Below are 21,390 nucleotides of genomic sequence, written 5' to 3'. Positions count from 1 at the left end.
GCGTATACACAATCGTGATCCGGAGTAAGCATAAATGGTGTTTTTGATCTGCAAATAATATACGTTATAATATCTTGGCCATAATATATGTAAATGTTTTCGCTCTACGATTCTCCTTTTCGACAAACCAGCCTTCTCACCCTCACCACCCAACTAACCATCACCAACCACCCACTCACAAGTATATACTGCTTACCCTACATACAAGGTTTGGGGCCTAATCAATATTTTACCATGCACGTATAGTGGGTAAACGCCACATACGATCACTTGATACAAATCATGTGTAAATTACGGCATCTGAACCGGACTCTGTATTCATCGTTGCTACCGTTGCTACCGTTGCTACCTCATCACTTAGCCCCTTTGTGCAAGCCACGAGCGGACTGTAAATAAATGCGCAAAAAGGGAGGTGCCAGTAAATTAGATAGAAAGAGACGGACTACAAGAGCGAAGAAAAACCACTCGCGCGTTTAGCTACGTAAATTCTCAAACCATTCCACGCATATTGCGTGTAGTTCCGATTTATCGTCAAAGAAAATTCGATATGCGTTCGTCTAATATTAAAACATAATATAGCGTCTTTAAACTAGGTTAAAGTTGTTCTCGTTTTGAATATTTTAAATCATTAAATTATGATATGATACATTATACTTTACGCCAGTAAAGCGGAGTTTTTTTTTTTTTGTTCAAATAAGAGTATACAACGGAGTGCTAGGAAAGAGCTGCAGTAGTATGATTTTTAACCTTAATTTTACATGTCATATAACTGTGCGTATTTTGATCGATATTTTCCATATTAATTCTTAATATTCTCCGATAAATTATGAAACTTACTAAAAACAATGAAAATGAAACACCCGATTAATGGTGAACACTGATTAATTATAATGTATACACTATACATCCGCTTCTCGTAAACTGTAATCGAGGATAAACACTGGGTGTCAAAAATAATGTTACGATGATGAGTAACATGTACCTTAAGTCGTGGATTCTAGTATGAGCCATTATAGCTCTTTGATTTCTGAATTCTCAAGAGTTCAAGGTTAGATTGGAGGAAATTAAATCTTTGTTCGTGCAATTATGAGTGATAAATTAAATATTATATTCATACCTGAATAATTGTTCTTATTTACATTTAACGTCACTATAGTTCTAATAGTGTTTGTGAGATTTTCAAATTTTAAAACAAATATTGAAACAACTCCTATCAATATTAGTTCTAAATAAATAAAAAGTTAAATTTTTAAAAGCCCATTGTCAAATTATTTGAATCACCTCATTAATGAACAACTACAAATTCAATAGAAAAGTTTTGAAATAAAAAAAAATGTCTCAAATTGATATTATCGTACAAAATCATGCCATTTTATATGGAACAGCGTTAAATCTGGAACTAAACCACTCATGAATAGTCAAACTTCACAAAAAAAGTTTTCGAGTTAAGTCTATTGAACCATATATCGACTTCGATTTTCCTGTCGTAAAAAAACTATTTTTCGCACGATTTTAAGTTCTATGAAATAAATGACAATAGTAATGCAATTCACTTTTAAAATTCACCTCTAATGTTATATATATATATATATATATATTAGTTTCATCTTTCAAAAACACAAAATATTATAGATTGCATTGACTGTTGGGCAAAATGTGGGGCTGGTGTGGTGACAAATTCAACTTAAATATTAACTTTCAACTAAATTTATCAGCACTAGTTTCAGAAACATTCGCAATATAGGTATTCAATACTGAAATAAAAAATCGAAACATCGATAGTGAACAGCAAACGATTCGTAATCTTATAACACACTGTCTAGTTTTTTTTACTACACATCTTATATACTTATGCTATTGTGATCTCGTAATCACATAAAGCTCATGAATATAATTTTTAAAAATACATACTTTTAATTTTGTGGGATGGTGTGGATCAAATCGTCCAGTTGGGCTTGATTCACCCTGAAGGTCATCTAAATCTTTTGTTCTGACCATGCGTGTGATCAAAGCTAATCCATCCCTCCGGAAGTCAGTTGGCAATTTAGGCACAGACATGATGATCTTCTTACGGTGAATAATTCTTTAACTGAAACTCTACAAAGAAATATAGGTTAAAAATAATATTTTTTTAAATGTATTTTATAAGATTTGATATGAAGATATATTTTTAAAAAAAAAACAATTATTACAGGGGCTAAATTTATTTACATCAATTAGATCAAAGTGTATAAAATAACACCGTGACAAAATATTTAAACTTTTTTATGCCTATTTCAGTAAACTTTTTCGAATATTATAATTTTTCAAAATAAACTTTTAATATTTTTATTCCGTAAATGTTTTACAATAAACAAAAATGTGAGTATGGTATTACAGTGACAATGTTTGTAAATAATTCGTCTCATTTCATTCAAGTTATCGCAAAACAAAAGGGTATTTGTTGGATTTATAACGAGAATAAATAATTTACCAGCTAACACTCAATATTGTTACAGAGTAAAATAATTTCAGCATTAAATAAATCTAAAATTGAATGTGAATCATTCAATCATTCAATCATTTATTAAAATAACATAAATACCTAATAAAATGTATAATTTATAATTAAAAAATTAAAAAAACACTAGCAATCGGTCTAAGAATCAACAAATAACAATGAATATAATTTAGTTTATTCTCTCAACATTTCAAAAATGATTTATTAGATATTATATATTTTATGTAAAATTACTATTACCTAAAGTAATGTATATTATTCAATTAGGTTCTCATTTTACTTCATATTACTCATAAAGATCAAGATAAACCAGATATTAAATCTACCAGTTATCTGAGAATTATTTCTAGGTTGTAAATTTTTATTCTATAATAACTATAAAAACTTTACTTTAAATTAATTTTATCAGAAATTTTGAATCGTTAGAGATAACTTAAAAACTACTCGTAAAAACAGATCTAAAAATATGAAAATAAGGAAGGGGGTACTGCATTTATTTTCAAAAATATGATACTTGTAATTTTAGAACATATTAGGTATTAGAAAAATAATATATTTTCAAAATTGTGACTATAATACTAAAAAGTAGTTAAATAGTTTTCTTTTAACCCATCATTGTTTTTGTCTTGAAAATCTATTAATTACTAATTTATTAATTGATTCAAAATGGGAAGGGGAGGGGGGTTAAAGCCTCCCCCCTTAAAATCTTAACTGTATTCGTATAATAATTTATTTTAATTTCACTAAAATGTCGCTTTAGTCACAATTGTCAAAGGTTGAATTAGATGAAAATATAAGATTATCTAAAAATTATACCAATTCCTAACTTAATAAAGCTACAATACACATATACACAGGTGATTCATCAATCATGGTTACCCCCAATTTTTTCTTTAGTAATGAATTTATTCAAATTCAAATTTTTAGAATTTTCAAATATACTCAAAGACCATATTTTTTAATTCTTGAGATTTTTATTTACTACTCAAGGAGTGTCTTGTGATGATACAAACTTCTGTTTTTCGAATGAGAACCCTCTTTTTTACTTTAAATTATTTAGTGGATATATTTTTTTAAATTTTAATGTACCAATTTAAAAATTCGAATGAGTAGTTTCTTAGTTATTAAAATATTTGTACTAAGGATAATGGTCCTTAAAAATCGTTCTGCAAAAGTATAAAATACAAGTACTATTGGAATTATAGTATTTATGTTCCTTAGATCCTTTTTACAAATTATTTATGTTGATTGATTAATATTAATGACTTATATCTTTAAATCCAGCATAGACCACATATCTTATAAACCTAATCCATAGACCTTATATCCTTAGAACAATAAATTAAATAACTAAAAATGACTGATTAAAAATTTGATTTCAATACATCAAAATTTTCAAAAAAGCTATGTAATAAATAATTCACAGTAAAAAAGGGAGGTTCTCGTTCGAAAAACAAAAGTTTGTATCACCACAGTATATACCTTAAGTAAAAACTCTCAAGAATATTAAAATATGATCTTCGAGTATACTTAAAGATTCTAAAAATCAGATTTTAAATAACTCCATTATTAAAGAAAAAAGGGGGTGAGCATGCTTGGTGAATCATCCTGTATAACAAAAATTTTACAATAATCTAAGATGGAAATTACGCACGTTTCACCACTCAAGTTCAGAGGTAAGAAGGTATACTTAAATACAAATATAACAAATATTTGCATTATTGTTCAACTTCTATAAACAAAAATTTATTAGAGGATTCTAAAACCGTCACGAAAAAATAAACATCAATGGTAATTCTCATTCATAAGTTTAAGGGGCAAAATAATAACACACAATATTATATTTATAAATATATACACGATATAAACATGTCTTCCTTTCTCTGACGTCACGCCGTTCATTGATCCGACTCCGTGCGTAGAGTGGGTGCGACGTAAATAATCATAAAAAAAAAACGACCGTATCACCTCAACCCATTAATTCATTGTTAAACCCCGTAGAACGGTTACGAAAATAATTTTAATTCTAAAGTACTCGGAGTTTTAAAATATTATGTTATGTACACATGCTTTGTTACATTAAAATGACCAGAAAGTTGTATTTTTTTCCTGCTGCAATTATTTTTACCATGCATTATTTAACGTTTCTAATTTGGATTTTGCTGCTGTTTAATTACAAAACCGACATTGATTAATCATATTTTGTGATTTGTATTGTATAGCAGTGCGCATTTTAACTGACCAAACTTGAACTTGTGTTTGAATAGGTATAAGCACTATAAAAATAGATACCTACCTATGTGATCTGTTATAATCTATGAGTAATCTATAATAATTATACCTTATTTTAAAATCGAATGTTTGATTTAATAATGAATTATAACTTGTTATTATTTTATTCGATTTTAATAGTTATTTTTTCAAATGTCTACAAAATTCATTAGGATAGAATGTAAAATATGTTATACAATATTGATTCAACGACTCAACGTGTTGAACAGAACAAACGATACATACGAATAAATGTTAACTCATTACAATTTCGATCATTGTTTGTACAAATAACTAAAAACTATGCAAAAATATTGTGTACTTGGCAATGATCATTTTGCACAAATATTCGTAATAAATCAGGATTTGTTTCATAAATTAAAAACCAGAAGAAATAACCACTAAAAACTTTTAAATTACTTTTTTTATTACACTTATCGCTATCACTCATTTTCCAAAAGCTTAGTCATTTTCTTTTGTTGTTAATTTATACCATTTATTCAAAACTAAAATGATGGCATTCGTGTTTAATTCATGAATATTGCCGCTTTATAATATAGTCGAAGTCAATCTTTATTATACAGCCAGATAGACAGAGTAATGAATTTCTGTCACCTAATTGTTAACATTGAACAGAGATCTAGACTTAAACAAATATCTATGTATTTCGGATATCATTTTTAAGAATTTGTTTAGAATTGATTTTTAAACATAGATTTAAATAAAATAACGTTGAATTAGATAGCAAGACTACGATACATATTATTACGATCATGCAGCAATCTACTTGTGTTTAATCCAGTTGAATTCAAAACGTGTACATAATGTCATTACCCACTTGTATTTTAATAAGAATCATAAACACTAAAAGAGAAGGGATTTATATTCTATAGAAATGTAGTTTGATTATTAATTGATTTGCATAATATTATAATATAATGCATATGTCTACCTATATTTCATAGATAAATAATTATATATAAAAAATAATAATGTATAAAAATTTTGAATTATTCTACATCATATTTCTGTGATAATATAAAATTATTATGGTACCTACTCTAGTGTAGGCACTAGGTATACATGTTGAATATGTAGGTATGGTATAACTTTAACAAATACAAAAATGATTATATTTATTGTAACAATAGTTTGATAAAAATAATAATAACAACTAAAAAACCATAAACTTAAAATGTGACTTACTATAATTTATTCGGATCATCTTATATAAAACAACTGCTATATATAAAACATAATCGTATTATAAAATATAATACGATAATAATAGTATAAACTTTAAAATCAGTTCTTCGTTAGACACCGCACAGTCAACACGTACCTTATCGCGTCTCACGAGTACCGTTTTTAATAGCTTTCGATAGCAGTACAGCATACAACCTGCACTCACCGTATCTCAGGTAACATGCTCGTTAATTACACTATTAGCTAATACACAATAAACTCCGGGCGCAAGGCCTAACCACCAAAATGCAAACTTCAAAACCATCGGCTTTCCAAAGCCCTTCAATCCGTAGAGCAGTACAAACTAACATTGTTCAAAAACCAAAAATAAAAACCTCTCCAACCAATACAACAAAAATCATCGCTAAACCCATTTCACCCAAAATAGCATCAGACCTTAAGCTTCAACAACAATCTACTTCTACAAAGACACTCATTGATAATTACCCAGAAACCCCAATTAACGTGGATAATAGTAAACAATCATTTGCTTCTACTGTTGCTAATAGCTTAATACCTAAAAAAGACCAAGCTATAGTAATCGATATAAATGTAAGCTTGCCACACAAAGATTACATAATTGCTATTGGCAAACTAGTTCAACCTTCCAATATTCTATTCGCGTCCCGAATATCTAAAGAACGAATATGTATATTCTTATCGAGCAAGGCACTAGTTGATAATCTAATTGAAAAGCATCCATACATCTTAATACAAGAACAACAATTCAAATTACGTAAACTATACAATCCAAATAAAAGAATCATATTGTCCAACGTATACCCTAACATACCTCCGGACGTTTTCGCTAACGAACTCGTCAAACTAAATATATCTCTATGCAGCCCGATAACTTTTCTAAAGGCTGGCATACAAGTCGAAGATTTTACACATATTCTAAGCTTCCATCGCCAAACGTTCATTAAACACGAAGACCTCACTAAAATTCCTACATCAATTCTCATCAATTACGAAGACACTAACTATAGGATTTTTCTATCCGACGACTCCCTAAACTGCTACATTTGCCAGTCCCAAGGACATATAGCATCCCAATGCACAAATCAAAATTTTTCAAATAGTAAAATTACAAAGGAAAATAATGATATACCCAACTCAAACTCGGCTTCAAGAACAGATGATATTCTAAATATAGACAATATACCCACAGAAGTACACCCCAAGCAGTACCCTCAAGACCTCTACTAGAGCCGCTAAAAATCCTTTCTGAGCCCCCTCCCCAAAACAATACACCAGCTTCTACCTCAACATTAACCCTACCAGAACTCCTAGATCTTGAATGAAATCCAAACACAGACATAATAGAAATGGAACTTGAACAACCAAGCGGCATCAAAAGATCACTGCCAGATTCGTTTTATACCCAATCCGCTCCCTCGTCTCCGATGGATATAGCTCAAGAAACAAACGAAATGTTTGCTCCTTTTAACTGTGAAACCCACCAAAGTAAAACAACAGAAAAAAAGAATAAGAAAACTAAATCCTCATCCTTAAAAAAATTCTTAGAAAATATCGATACTTATTTAGAACCTACACAGCATTTGTTCAACGACCAATACAGTTTCAAAATCGACTACGACACCTTTAAACATATTTTAGAAAATAACCAAGGTCCCTTCGATCCCGTATCAATCTATAAAGAATAAAATATTTCAAAAGAAGAATTATTAGATATCATTTCGAAAATCAAACCAAGTCTGCGAGACAACAGTATCAAAAAGTATGTAATCATACAACTGCCGCTTTAAAAAAAAAAAAATTAAAAATGGCATCAAAAAACAATATAATATACTTCAATCATTCATCCCCCTACAACAACCAAGCACAATCAGAAACAATAGTCCAATGGAACATAAATAGTTATTTTAAGAAACTACCAGACGTCCACAGAATAATTGTAGACTTCCAACCATTAGCCCTCTGCCTACAAGAAACCAACCTTAATCATAATAAAAAAAATCCTTCCCTCAAAAACTACAAAGGATACTTCAAGAACCGCACAAACCACGCCAGAGCCAGTGGAGGGGTATGCATCTTTGCCTCAACATCATCAAACCATGAAAGCATTCCCTTTAATACTCCATTAGAAGCGATTGCCATAAAAATAACTTCAAACACCAATCAAAAAATCAGCTTATGCAACATATATGCCCCGGATAACACTGACCTCAATCTATCAGACCTTGAGAACCTCATCAAACAACTACCACGTCCCTACATGTTACTCGGCGATTTCAATAGCAGAAATACTTTATAGGGATCCAACTTCACGGACAGTCGAGGGAAAACTATCGAAAAACTTTTAGAAGACGACTCAATAGTCCTCCTCAACGATGGAAATTACACAAGACATAATGTAACCTACAACAGTTTCTCTGCTATCGACCTATCAATTACATCTTCATCGTTAGGAGGATCAATAGATTGGTCTGTACAAACGGCATACAATAGCAATGATCACTGGCCTATAACATTACGACTTCTTAAATCAAAACCAATAGAAAAATCAACCTCCAAATGGCTCCTACGAAACCCCAACTGGCCCTCCTTCGCGAACAAAATCGATAACTTATTAACAACCAAACAATTCGAAACCCTTCTCCAACCAAATCCATCATTAGACATAGACATAGTGGAAACTTTCTCAAGTATTATCAACGAAGCCGCTGAATACACAATAGGCAAAAGCAAACCATTTTTTCAAAAAAAAAAGTCCCCTGGTGGAATGAAAATTGTGAAACTGCGATAAAAAACTACAAAAAAGCACTTAACCGTTTCAAGAAAACCAAACTCCATTCAGATCATATAGAACTCAAAAAACGCAGAGCAATCTCTCGACAAACAATTAACATCAGCAAAACCAAATCATGGAAAAGTTTCACAGCCAACATTAACTATAAAACATCCTCTAGTTTCATGCGCTCCAAAATCAGCAGCATGAAAGGCAATAACCAGATCCATACAAAGACTATAAATTCCAACAAAAAAACTATAACTGGTAAAAAAGAAATCTCAGACGCCTTTGGGACCTTCTTCCAACGGAACAACAGCAATGAAAACTATAATAAAGACTTTGTTACCCTAAAAACTACAGTCGAAGTTAACTCCCCGATCAATTTTGAAGCAGATGACCCGGACAACCCAATCAACTCTCCTCTCACGATCATTGAACTGTATACCTCTCTAAAAAAAAAAACCTGTAAAAGCACCGGCCCAGACGGAATACCATTTTCTTGCCTCCAAAACCTGTCGCTATCCTCACTTAACATTCTACTCAAAATATTCAACAACATCTGGATCAACTGCATCTTTCCAAAACAATGGAGAACATCTCATATAATCCCAATCCCTAAACCTGGCAAATGTCCTTTCGAAATCAATAACTATAGACAAATATCCCTTCTAAATACAATGAATAAAACGTTCGAAAGCATGATTAACTCCAGACTTACATGGCATCTAGAAACCCTTAACCTCCTTTCACCACATAAATTCGGCTTCCGCAAAAACCGATCCACCTCAGATCCTCTGACAATCATCCACACCAGCATATGCAAGGCGCTTGAAAAAAAAAACACTTATTAATGGTATCCCTAGACATCGCAAAAGCCTGCGACACTGTGTGGGTACATAGGGTACTTTCTACGCTCCACAAATGGAATTTCAAAGGAAAAATACTCAATTTTATAAACAACTTCCTAGCCGACAGAACCTTTGAGGTCAAATTCAGACATACTCTTTCATCGACATTCGGAACAGAAAATGGATTGCCACAAAGATCTTCATTAAGTGTAACTCTTTTCTTAATAGCTATCGACGATATTAGCTAATATATAAAAGCACCCGTGAAAACTATATTATATGCTGATGACTGCAGCCTGTATCTCTCTGGATCAAACATCAAAACTACCAGCTCACTCATGCAAAAATCAATCGACAGCATAAGCCGATGGTCCTCAGAGACAGGATTCATTTTCTCCCCCTCAAAGTGCCAATCCATTTTATTCAATCGACAGAGGAAAACCAAAATTCTCGAGATAAAAATGCAAGGAAATACCCTCCCCAACACAAAAATCCTCCGCCTTCTAGGATTAACATTCGATCACAAACTTAACTGGAAAGAACACATTAAAAAATTGAAAGCAACGTCATCCAAAAACACTAAATATAATCAAATCCGTGAGCCATTTTAAATGGGGGTGCTGACCGCAAAACACTCTTAATCCTATACAACTCTTTGATACAATCGATATTAGACTACGGATTAATCATTTACAGCCTCGCCAACCAAAATACCCTGAAAACACTCAACACCGTACAAAACGCCGGCATCAGAATGGCCATCGGAGCTTTCAAATCAAGTCCAATCGACAGTATGATGTGCGAAGCTCACTGCCTACCATTGAATATCAGACAAAAGTACCTAATTACAAAGTTCGCAGCCAAAAAGATGTCTACTCCCCAAACTGGCTTAATAAGGACAATCTCAGAACCCTATCACGAACACCTCCTCAAACCGCTTTATATAAAGCTTCACGACATCCTCGAAGAGATATCCTTCAACATCAGCAACATAAAACCAAAAGAAACGTTCCCAACAATCCCTCCATGGAACACGAATCACATAGAAGCCAACACAGAACTTACCAAATTCAACAAAAACAACACACCGCATAGTCTTATCATCAATACGTTCTACGAAATAATAAACACCAAACTCAAAAATTTCTACCACTTCTATACAGACGCCTCCAAAACAACGAATGAAACCGGTTTCGCCATTACCCACAGGGATGAAAATAGTCTTCATAAATTAGACCCTCTCTCCAGCATATACTCGGTAGAAACATTCACCATACTCGAAGCCACATTAACCGCACTCTCCTAAAACCACGTTAAAGTTCTCATCTTAAGTGACTCTATGTGCGCGGTCACCTGAATAGCCAACGTACATACAAAATGCAACCTCGCCCAAAGCATTCAAAACATAATCCTCTCAACCGACAAATCCATCAAACTCATGTGGGTTCCATCTCACATCGGCATCCCCGGTAATGAACTCGCTGACAAACTGGCAATGAAAGCTGCTAGCTCCCCGGACACCAAAATATACCCGCATGTAACATACGACGATATAATCCGCGCCCTCAAAACGAAATTATACACCCTCTGGCAGAATCAATGGGAAAAACAATCCAACCAAAACAATAAACTCAGACAAATAAAACCATTAACCAAAAAATGGCCGGACCCTCCAGTCAAGCTTACACGACATGAAGAGACAATGATCGCCAGAGTACATACTAGAATACATACATACATAATATAATAATAGTAATAATAATACATATATAATACATACATCGGACATACTAGAATCACCCACTCCTATCATATGCGTAGAGAGCTCAAACCCAGGTGTGAAACATGCAACTGCGAACTCACCGTTAATCATATATTCCTAGAATGCCTCACTTACCATAACGCCAGATCAAAAGCAAACATAAACACCTCCTCACTCAAAGATGCACTCGGACCAGGACAATAAAAAAACATAGTAAACTTCATCAAGATGGCCGACCTCACAACTAACATATAAGACAAGAACCAAAGACAGCACATCACAACTATCAAATCTCCATTATATTTATAAATTAAACATGTAAACATTTGTAGGCTAATAAACCTTTGAATATGAAGCCTTTAATTAATAAAAAAAAAAAAAAAACTTTAAAATTATTGTTAGGTAGCTTATAAATTTAGCATCGGTACTTTAATGTATGAGTGATTGATTTTTTATTTTAAACCTGATGCATGCATTTAGATTAAAATATTATTTTTTATTTATATATTACTTTATCATACGGAAGGAATAAATTTAAAAGTTAAATTAATTTTTGTGAAATATGTAACATTCTATACGAAGACATGTCTACGTACTACAACAGTCTACATCATGTACATATATTATAGTTTTCAGTGAGAACAGAAAGTATAGTTAAACTAAAATTTAGTTACAAAAACTAGTTGTTTGTTATAAAAGTTAAAGTAAAAATCAAAAAAGTTTTATCCCTTGATATTTATGTATAAATATATTGTATACGTCAATAGGTACAAGGCAGTGGAAATATATCCATGAAATTCTGGCTACAGCTTATCGTGTGAATGTGTGATGATACTTTCTATAATATTTTAGTTTTATTGTACGTCAATCCTAGGATATAATATTTTTAACCGCTGGTAGTCATATACAATAATATATCAATGCATATTATGTGTTTGATAATGAAATATAGGTATCTATCGCTTTGGTATATATAATAATACATTCTTAGCATGTATGGGAAAGGCATGAGAGGAGAGGAGGGGGTACGGTCAGACACGTACGCGATAGTATAGCTCAAATCATAGGCTGGGCCTATATAATATATAATAATCAAGTAGAAGCATGAACAAAGAGAAGTATGTCAATAAAAAAAGAGTGAATAAATTAAGATACTTATTTTACTACCGTACTTTCCCATACCTACTCATATTTTGATAATTATAGATAAGTATGGATTATGGGTACCTACCTATTGTAATATATTTGCACACTTTCATGATTATTCTGAACAACTATTATGAATTTTTCCAAGATGAAAACTATTTTATCGTACCATATCCATATTATATTATTATATGTTAACTTATCAATCGATATACACACGTCATGTTGTCTGCAACTTTTGTAGTTCTTTTAGTGTTTAATATTCTAAAACGACAAAATATTTATAGAAACAAAAAGTTAAAGAACATTTTAGCTACCTATAAAAATGTTTGAGCTTATTGATATGTGGCTTATAATAATGAATCATTGTAAATAAATTTATATCACAGTATATTACTGTTTTTGATATTTTATCCTAAAAGAAAAATGCAGATAACGATAAATAAATAAATTATAAATCGTATAATGAGATTTTAAATCAAATCTAAATCGTCATATTAAGTAATATATTATACTTTAACTACAAAAATATCATATAATTAATTAACTATTAGCTCCTATGCTTTTCACGTCAGAGTCATAGTATCTCAACTATAATCCTTTGAAAGCATAACAACCCCACTATGGTTGGTTGGGTAAGATTACTCACTGGATATATAAGTGCCTTTATGTGCCCTAGGGTATGTTTCTGGCACTTAAGGTAAAAAGCAACGTTTGTGCGTTGATATTATTTGTTAAATAGAATGTAACATACATAACTGAAATGAGTGAATTGTATTTATCTACCATTTAAGAATAGCTTTTAATCTTTATGACATAAGAATAAAAAATAAAAATTAATAAAGATAATAATTGAATAACCATTATCAGCATTATATATTATACATTATATATTCGCATTATATACATAATAACTGATAAATAAATAAATAATAGGCACAAATACAAAAAATAATATCAACTTTAAAATTTAAAAAATAAATATTTTATTTAATTGTTTAATAAAACTATTCAACTATTCAACTAGGTAGTATATATTTTCATATTCTAATGGGAAAATAAAATTGTATACACTTTCACCTAATAGTGTATGAAACATCTAACGCATATAATATCACTATACAATTGAAATATGTTGTCAATAAACTAACACAAATGAAAACATATTTTTGATTATATGCAATTAAAATATTTTTTAAATAAGTAATCAATTTGAAATAATAATACCCCACAAATTTTTCTTTAAAAAAGGGAGATTTTAAATGTTAAGATACACATGATAAGGCGCGATAAAAATATAATTTATAACTATGCTTTAATATTATTCATCAGTATGTCATACTTTTGAAGTACATTTTTAAAGTTGAACTTAACGATAAATATGAATATAGGAATAAATTTATTATTTAATCTGACTGTCGTTTTAAGTAAGTAACCAAATAAACGAATTTAGAAGTCGTAACACTATTATATCAAGAGTAGACAAAAATATGTCTTTACGTCTCGGTAAAATATTATGTAAATTAATCTAAAACAAACACATTAAATTGGAATTAGAATGATATCAAACAAAATACTGAATAGCAAGAAACATTTATATTAATATTTAAATATATGTATATAGATACGTCTAGAATAAAAGTCTACCACTACCAGTAATTAAGTTAAAACCCACACAGAGCAATAGGTACTATCCTGAGAAAAACTTTTAGAATTACCTTGTTGAATTATATTAGCTATAGAAACACTAAAACATAATTATTATTCAGCAGTAATCTTAAATCAATGGGTGAATGAAAGATTTTTAGTGGTCCCTTATTTACAAGTAGCCTAGATACGCACTTGAGGGTTGGACGTTAGTCAATTGTAGCTTGTAGCAAACTATTTATGTATATATAGGTATACAATAGGTACGTACACAAAATAATGTTAATTTCTATCTAATCTGGGTAGAAATATAAATTAATTAAATTAAAGAAACGCCTATAATACGAGTATATCATTTATAAATTATAATTTACTCAACACCAATATCAATATCGAAAGTATTGTGCGCATTATTTTATAGCCTGCCGAATCAATTTTTTTTTAATGGAGTACTAAAGCAAACCTTTAAATTAACGTACAAATGTACTAATAGCTTCAAAATATTTTGTTGAAAGAGTGTAATTTACTATTATGCAAATCTTTAGAGGATATTTTATAAAATTAAGATATATAGGTAATATGTATGTATATTAAACTTAGCGTTTTCAAATTTTTTATTTAATTTAGTAAATTTGGCTTTGTTATAAGTTTGAATATTTTACATGGTAAATAGTCTAATAATATTAAATATGACATTTGAATTAAGTTAAAAAATTGTCAATGATAAGGAATACAACGATAGTTAACCAAGAATGTAACATCTCAGGGTCGTTCTACATAACGAGCAATTACAAAAAATAAATAAATATTTTATTTATATAACAATTTTATTCATGATTAAAAAATACTAATGATAATACCATGCGTTATTGGAGATTAACATTAACTGTAGATAGTACAACATTCATAAATTAAACTCATTATTGAAAACTAGATAAAATATTTTAGAAACATAAAATTCAATATCATTGCATAAAACGAATAATGTCTATATTAACTCAGAATCTTATTAACAAATTTTAATATTCATCAGCTTAACACAAATAATCTGCATTGATAGTTAAATTCTTTAAGTCAAGTATTCACATTTAATTTTATTGAATATCAATATTTGATAAAAAAAAATATTTTATAAAATTTAAATCAAGACATTAAATGCAAATTTTAAGCCAACAAAAATTGAAAAAACCCGGACAAATGTTTCAACTGTGATGTAGGTAATATAAAAAATTTTGAATGTATACTCCGTCAATGAGTAGTTCACTAAAAAGTACATACATTAAATTTTGGTTAAATGGAAAATTCGATTATTAACCATTATACCAACATGAAAAACTGTTAAAAACATTGATATATATGTCAGCCAATATAATATTATTTTAAACATTTAATTTTTTTAGATCATTTAAGTAATTTATTTTCCTATTATGTATAGTAAAAATGAGGTAGGTTGAAATATGTTTTGCCAAAAACATCACATATGCATCACATGTATTGATTTTACAATGATGTGTCTTATTATGTGTTTTTTGTGCCTGTCAACTATCTTCACCCTTTGGAATAGTAAAAATACTCGGACATTCAACGTCAATATTTTTTATGGTTAGAAATAGAATCTTTTTAATATTTCGAGGACCAAAATTAAGACATTCCCATTACTTTTATTAATATTTAGGCTGAAAAGTGTAATAAGTAGGAGTAGGTACCTGGTACCTACAATAGCTGCAATAGGTTAATCATAAATAGTTTATAATGGAACCAAAAAATCTAAAATATATATAGACATAATTTTGTACTATAGGCATTTTCCGTTTAAATTTGGACCGAATTCATTATTTTAACGAAGAACAATATAACTTATACTTATACTTAACTTTTTTTAAATGATTATTCATACATAATAAGAGTTTAAAAGGAACTCTGTTCTAATTATTATGCTTTTTTGAATAAGATCCAAAATATTTTGAAAAAATTATCATGAGAAAATTCTAATGAAAATTTTTAACTCGTGTTCAAATCTTATCTTATTCCCTTTTAAATCACAACAAAAATCAAAACACCCAATCCATAACAGTAGCTGAGCTTATTGTAATTTAAAAATTATAAACATAGGTATACAACTCGTTTCCAAACTAAAAAACAAAAGTAGTGATATTTTAAGAAATTACAACATTTTATTACATTTTAATTCCATACATGTATTCAAATAAATATTTTTACCTCGCACTATACTATACATTTTGGTTGTGTAATTAAATAACATATTATATAAATGGTCTCGTAATTCACTTCTCTAGATTAATGATGATTCAAATAAAATACTTTATGGGAAATATTTTTTTCGATTATGGTTTCCATTTAAATATAGTGAAAAATAAAATGATAGAAATTTATCTAACAAAATAGCCAATTGTTAATAGTATAAAGTATATAGATCTTATACATAAAGTTTTTGAATGGCGATATTATCCCCATGAACTTATTTCTGAGTCTAGAACATTCCAGTTCAGCACACGAACTTTTTACACAGATAATAATGATAATAATTGTATTTAGAGAAATATGATGAAACCATTACAAACATTTAGTAGTCAGAAACTGAGAAATATATATCTGCGATTTAAAAAAATAATGTATTATAACACCGTTATAAAACATAAATCGACACTAACACAATATAATATGGACAATAAAAAAGGTAGTTAACTATGATATGGGTTTTCTAGAAATTTTTCACACTATATTACATTTTATCACTTACGTATAAACTATTATTTTATATTTATACATAAATATTTTATTCATCATACGTTCAAATTAAACTCAATTTTTTACATACGTTTTAATATTAAATACATATTTAGTATACAGCATATCATAAACAGTAAATCCAACTTTAGCTTTTAAACAGTATTATAACTAATAAGATTTTTTTATACAGTCGAAAATTGAAATTTTAATAAAAAACAATTATTTTCAATGTTTATAATCGTGTATTAATTTGTCATAAAACAATAATTGTATACTTGAATAAACTATATATTATTTTTAAACTTTGAGTTTTCGTTTTGAATTTACACGTTGATTTTATAAATATATTACCCATTTGCGTGATAACTTTGTATTTAAAAAAAAACGTGTGTGAGTGTCATCAATTAAATGATTCAACTACAACGTCTCTTTTCCTATACATTTTTAGCTCAAGGCAAACTATATGGTACCTATTTGATGAAAATAATTTAAATTGTTTGATAAAATGTTCATTTATTCTAAACATTTCAGTTATGTGTGATCAACTCAGTAAAATATTTTAGTGGCATTCCACGTTGAAATTCTGTGCCATATTTTTACTCCAAAGGAAAAAATATTTATTACAATTATTTTTATATTTTATTTAAAACCATTTATAGCCAGAACAATTCAACAATGATTTACATTTGCTATATGTAAAATGTATTTAATATAGCTTAGAAGTACCTAGCTGATAAACAATTTATTAACAAAAACATGCAATCATGAATTAATCATTAACTTATCCTTTAACTTTAAAAGGATGTAACTCAAACCACCAAAAATGTCAACAACTTAATATTATTACAACGTTTAAAAAAGAATTTTGTTCTAAAACAATAGTGTTTTAAATTATTTGATGGATAAAAATAACCGAAATACAAAATTCCAAAAGTCTTGCTAGTATAATTTCACGGGGTTGGTAAATTGAGTCCCAAATGATCCTAACTTGGTAAATTGAGTCTCGGGGAAAAAAAAGGTATTAGGTAAGTTGAGTCCCAGAAATAATAAGGTAGTACTGGTAGTAGGTAATTTGAGTCCCATGGAAAAACGATTTATATGCATTTAAAATTTAAAAATATGCATTGCTATACATTTTTTATTTCTGATTTGTAGACATTCATTGACTGCATGTATATGATTTTAAATATAGCAACATGCATTTTTATTAATTATATAATTATTTTTTATAACAATGCATGTTGCTATTTTCAAAATCATATACATGCAGTCAATGAATGTCCACAAATCACAAATAAAAATTTTATAGTGCACATTTTTAAATTTTAAATGCATATAAATCGTTTTTCCATGGGACTTAAATTACCTACTACCAGTACTACCTTATTATTTCTGGGACTCAACTTACCTAATACCTTTTTTTTTCCCGAGACTCAATTTACCGCTTCCAAAATGTACCAAACTTATTTCGGACTCAATTTACCTAGCCCCTAATTTAAAAATATAATTTACTAACATTCGATAATGGTAGTTATATATACATAAATAATTGAAATTTTTATTATTTTCATTTTTATTTTCGTTAATTAAATATTTATTGAGTTCAATATAAGCCAGCTGCGTCTTGTAAGTATTAATCAAAAGACCAAAACCTATTATTTGTTTATGAAACGAGAATATGCGGTGACGGCTTTCTATTGCGTGCCAAAAGCATTGTGTTGTTTTCCCCGTAAGCCTCTTCAGTAAATTAACTTGACCGTGGAAAGGGGTTTCAGGTCAGAAGTATGATGAATTTTTTATTACGAAAAAGAACATTCCCTTAGTTACAATATCCTGCAGGGTGAGCAATTATATTCACATAATTGGTTGATGTTTAATTGCGTGGGATCATAGTGTATAATTTACAAAAAAAAAAAAACCATGGTCACAGGTACTGCGGTTTCCTTTGCAAAACTGAATATTTTTTAATTGTATTTTTAAGATATACATGCACTATGCATGCCATGTAAACGCTCACTATAAACAAAAGACAGTAGGTCGTCTATAAATTATAATATTATATCACTACTTTGAATAATATAACGATGATTGCGTGATATAAAATAATCGTACACACTTATCATACCTATCATACACCAGTTCATACATATACAAAAAAGTAGGACCATTTAAAAATTATTCCAAACAAGCACATTTTTTATTAAAACCAATCTTTATATAAATTCATAAATTGATAGAACAAAAATTTAAAAAATTATTATTTGTTAAAAAAACGTTGGCTTGATTTTACTACATTTCATGCTTTGAACTCTTACGGTAATTCCAAGTGTTAAACAACATATAAAAGGCTTACAAGGACTTAAGTTTGGGTTAGAAGGAAATGAAACAAAAACACTGGTAAGGTTTTCCGGTTGGAAAGCATTTTTCCCCTTTTTTTTACCAAACCTCAAGGATTTTGGACTAACCTTTATATTATTTTCAACATCCAAAAGGTTCGTAAAATTCTTCTCTAGACGGACACAAGATTGATAGTAATAAATCAAGAGTTCTCGTCGGTGTGATAAAAAAAAAATGTAGTAGTTTAGGTACCTTCATTCAAAATTAAATGTTGAGATTTTTCATTTATAAACATGGTATTCTGCGAAAAGGTACCAAAAAAATATAATCATATTAATATTTTACTATGAAATAATATAATTATAATAAGGTATTAGACTCGTTATCAAATCAGACATATTTAGCCATTTAAAATACAAACTAATGTATTATTAATTCCTATATGGCTTTTAATACTTTATTTATAAACCTACTAATATTGTTAGACAAGACTGATTAAGAATTACAATTTATTTTAAGCTTAGGTACATATTTGAAGTATGTAGTGACTTATACTTTAAATAGTTAAGTATTGTAAATTATTCGTGCGTACATAATATTAGACACTAACTAATGAACAATATAAGAAGGTAATATTTTTTAAAATACAAATATATTTTATATTTTAATATTTATATAAAAGGTTATGAAGATAAACTGTAATCAAAAGTAAAATAAAAATGATGATATTTACTTTATCAATGCTTAAGGAAAAATATTCAAGAAAATTATGAATTGTATGCAGCCTTCGAATACATACATAAATATTTGTACAACACAGATCACAATATCACTTGAAAGAGTTTTACCAAACGTTTGAAATGTTATCAAATATATCAATATATAAGTTATCTTTGTTTGTTCTCCTTCGGAATACAATAGAAGTTCTACTATATAAGAAACATATTTTTTGTTAAATTGAATGTATTATTTTATCCTATATACAAGAGGAAAATCATTAGTTAGCGTTTACATCATAGATACCTTTAAAACGACGTCATCAGCAGACATAAACAATAATATAATGGGTTTTGTACATTTGTGCTATTAAAATGAAATAGGTTTATACAATATGCTGTACTTTTAAAATCAATTTATGGTTCACTCTGGTTATGCATAACGTGATTTGAAATAGATAAGTTAAGTTATACAAATATATTTCTTTAAGTATTATATAAAGCATTAAAAAATATGGAACTTAATAGAAATGTTGATTTAATCAACTCGCATAACGTGTGTATCTCATAAACATATTTTATTCAACATTAAAATGATGGAAAAAAAATTAGTATAACTATTAGTAGTGGCAATCAATGTCTCAACGATAATTATTATTAAAAAATACTTATAAAATATATAAATGTTTGCCATGAAGTGCGATATTTAAAGAGATTGATTCATATTAAATTGAACAAATAATATGTAGGTATATTACATTATTAATATTATTATAATTTTTATAAGTATTTTGTTATATTATATAACTTATATACAATTCTCAACAGTCAATGTTATATATTTTATATTCTTATAAATATTCAAAATTTATTGATCAAATGGGTGTGATGAATTTAAGTAGAACGTGGAATAATAGTAAGTAATAAGTATACACTATACGGGTTTGTTAAAAAATAAAAACCTTATACGAATTTATAAGCTCAAGGACAAATTAAATAACTTTGCAATAATGGAAAAAATATGTTAAAGCTTGGTTGGTTTAGAAAAAAAGCGTAGGTAGGTAATAAAGTTTGATGTATCTTTACATGGAATACTCGGTATATTATTATAAGGTACGATACACATATTATATATACTGTATTCGGTTCATTGTTATTTTTTACAGTATGTAGCGTGATAATTTTCGGGAAAGGGATTTTTAAACTCCAAAAAACAGTATCTATATTGTATACCTAATACTTTAGTACCTACTATGTTCACTAATATAACTTTAAAATGACTTATTATATAATATTAATATTCAAAGATAACGATATGAATAAAAAAATAGTTTATTATGTACGAGAAAATATAATACACTCAATACTCATAACCAGTATTTTTATCTCCAACCATGCATAATATTATTAAA

At 28.8% G+C, this 21,390-nt stretch overlaps 1 protein-coding gene and 1 pseudogene across 2 annotated transcripts in view; one reads left to right on the top strand and one right to left on the bottom strand.

Annotated features, from left to right (window-relative positions):
* The window catches only part of LOC107166364 (solute carrier family 7 member 14), a 103,814-nt gene that overhangs the window by 58,750 nt on the left and 23,674 nt on the right, over positions 1–21,390 (bottom strand). For both annotated transcript variants that reach the window (XM_015514996.2, XM_089228798.1), the window contains exon 2: positions 1,912–2,097. In XM_015514996.2, the coding sequence (XP_015370482.2) occupies positions 1,912–2,058 (147 nt within the window). In that variant the 5' untranslated portion in view covers positions 2,059–2,097. The remainder of the gene's footprint in view (positions 1–1,911; positions 2,098–21,390) is intronic.
* On the top strand, positions 10,413–11,366 carry LOC149055027 (uncharacterized; annotated as a pseudogene).

The sequence above is a fragment of the Diuraphis noxia genome, unplaced genomic scaffold, assembly GCF_037042655.1.
Source record: "Diuraphis noxia isolate RWA-SAM2 unplaced genomic scaffold, SU_Dnox_SAM2 contig0005, whole genome shotgun sequence".
Lineage (NCBI taxonomy): Eukaryota > Metazoa > Arthropoda > Insecta > Hemiptera > Aphididae > Diuraphis > Diuraphis noxia.
The sequence above is the reverse complement of the archived record's forward strand: the minus strand, read 5'-3'. Positions and strand labels throughout refer to the sequence as shown.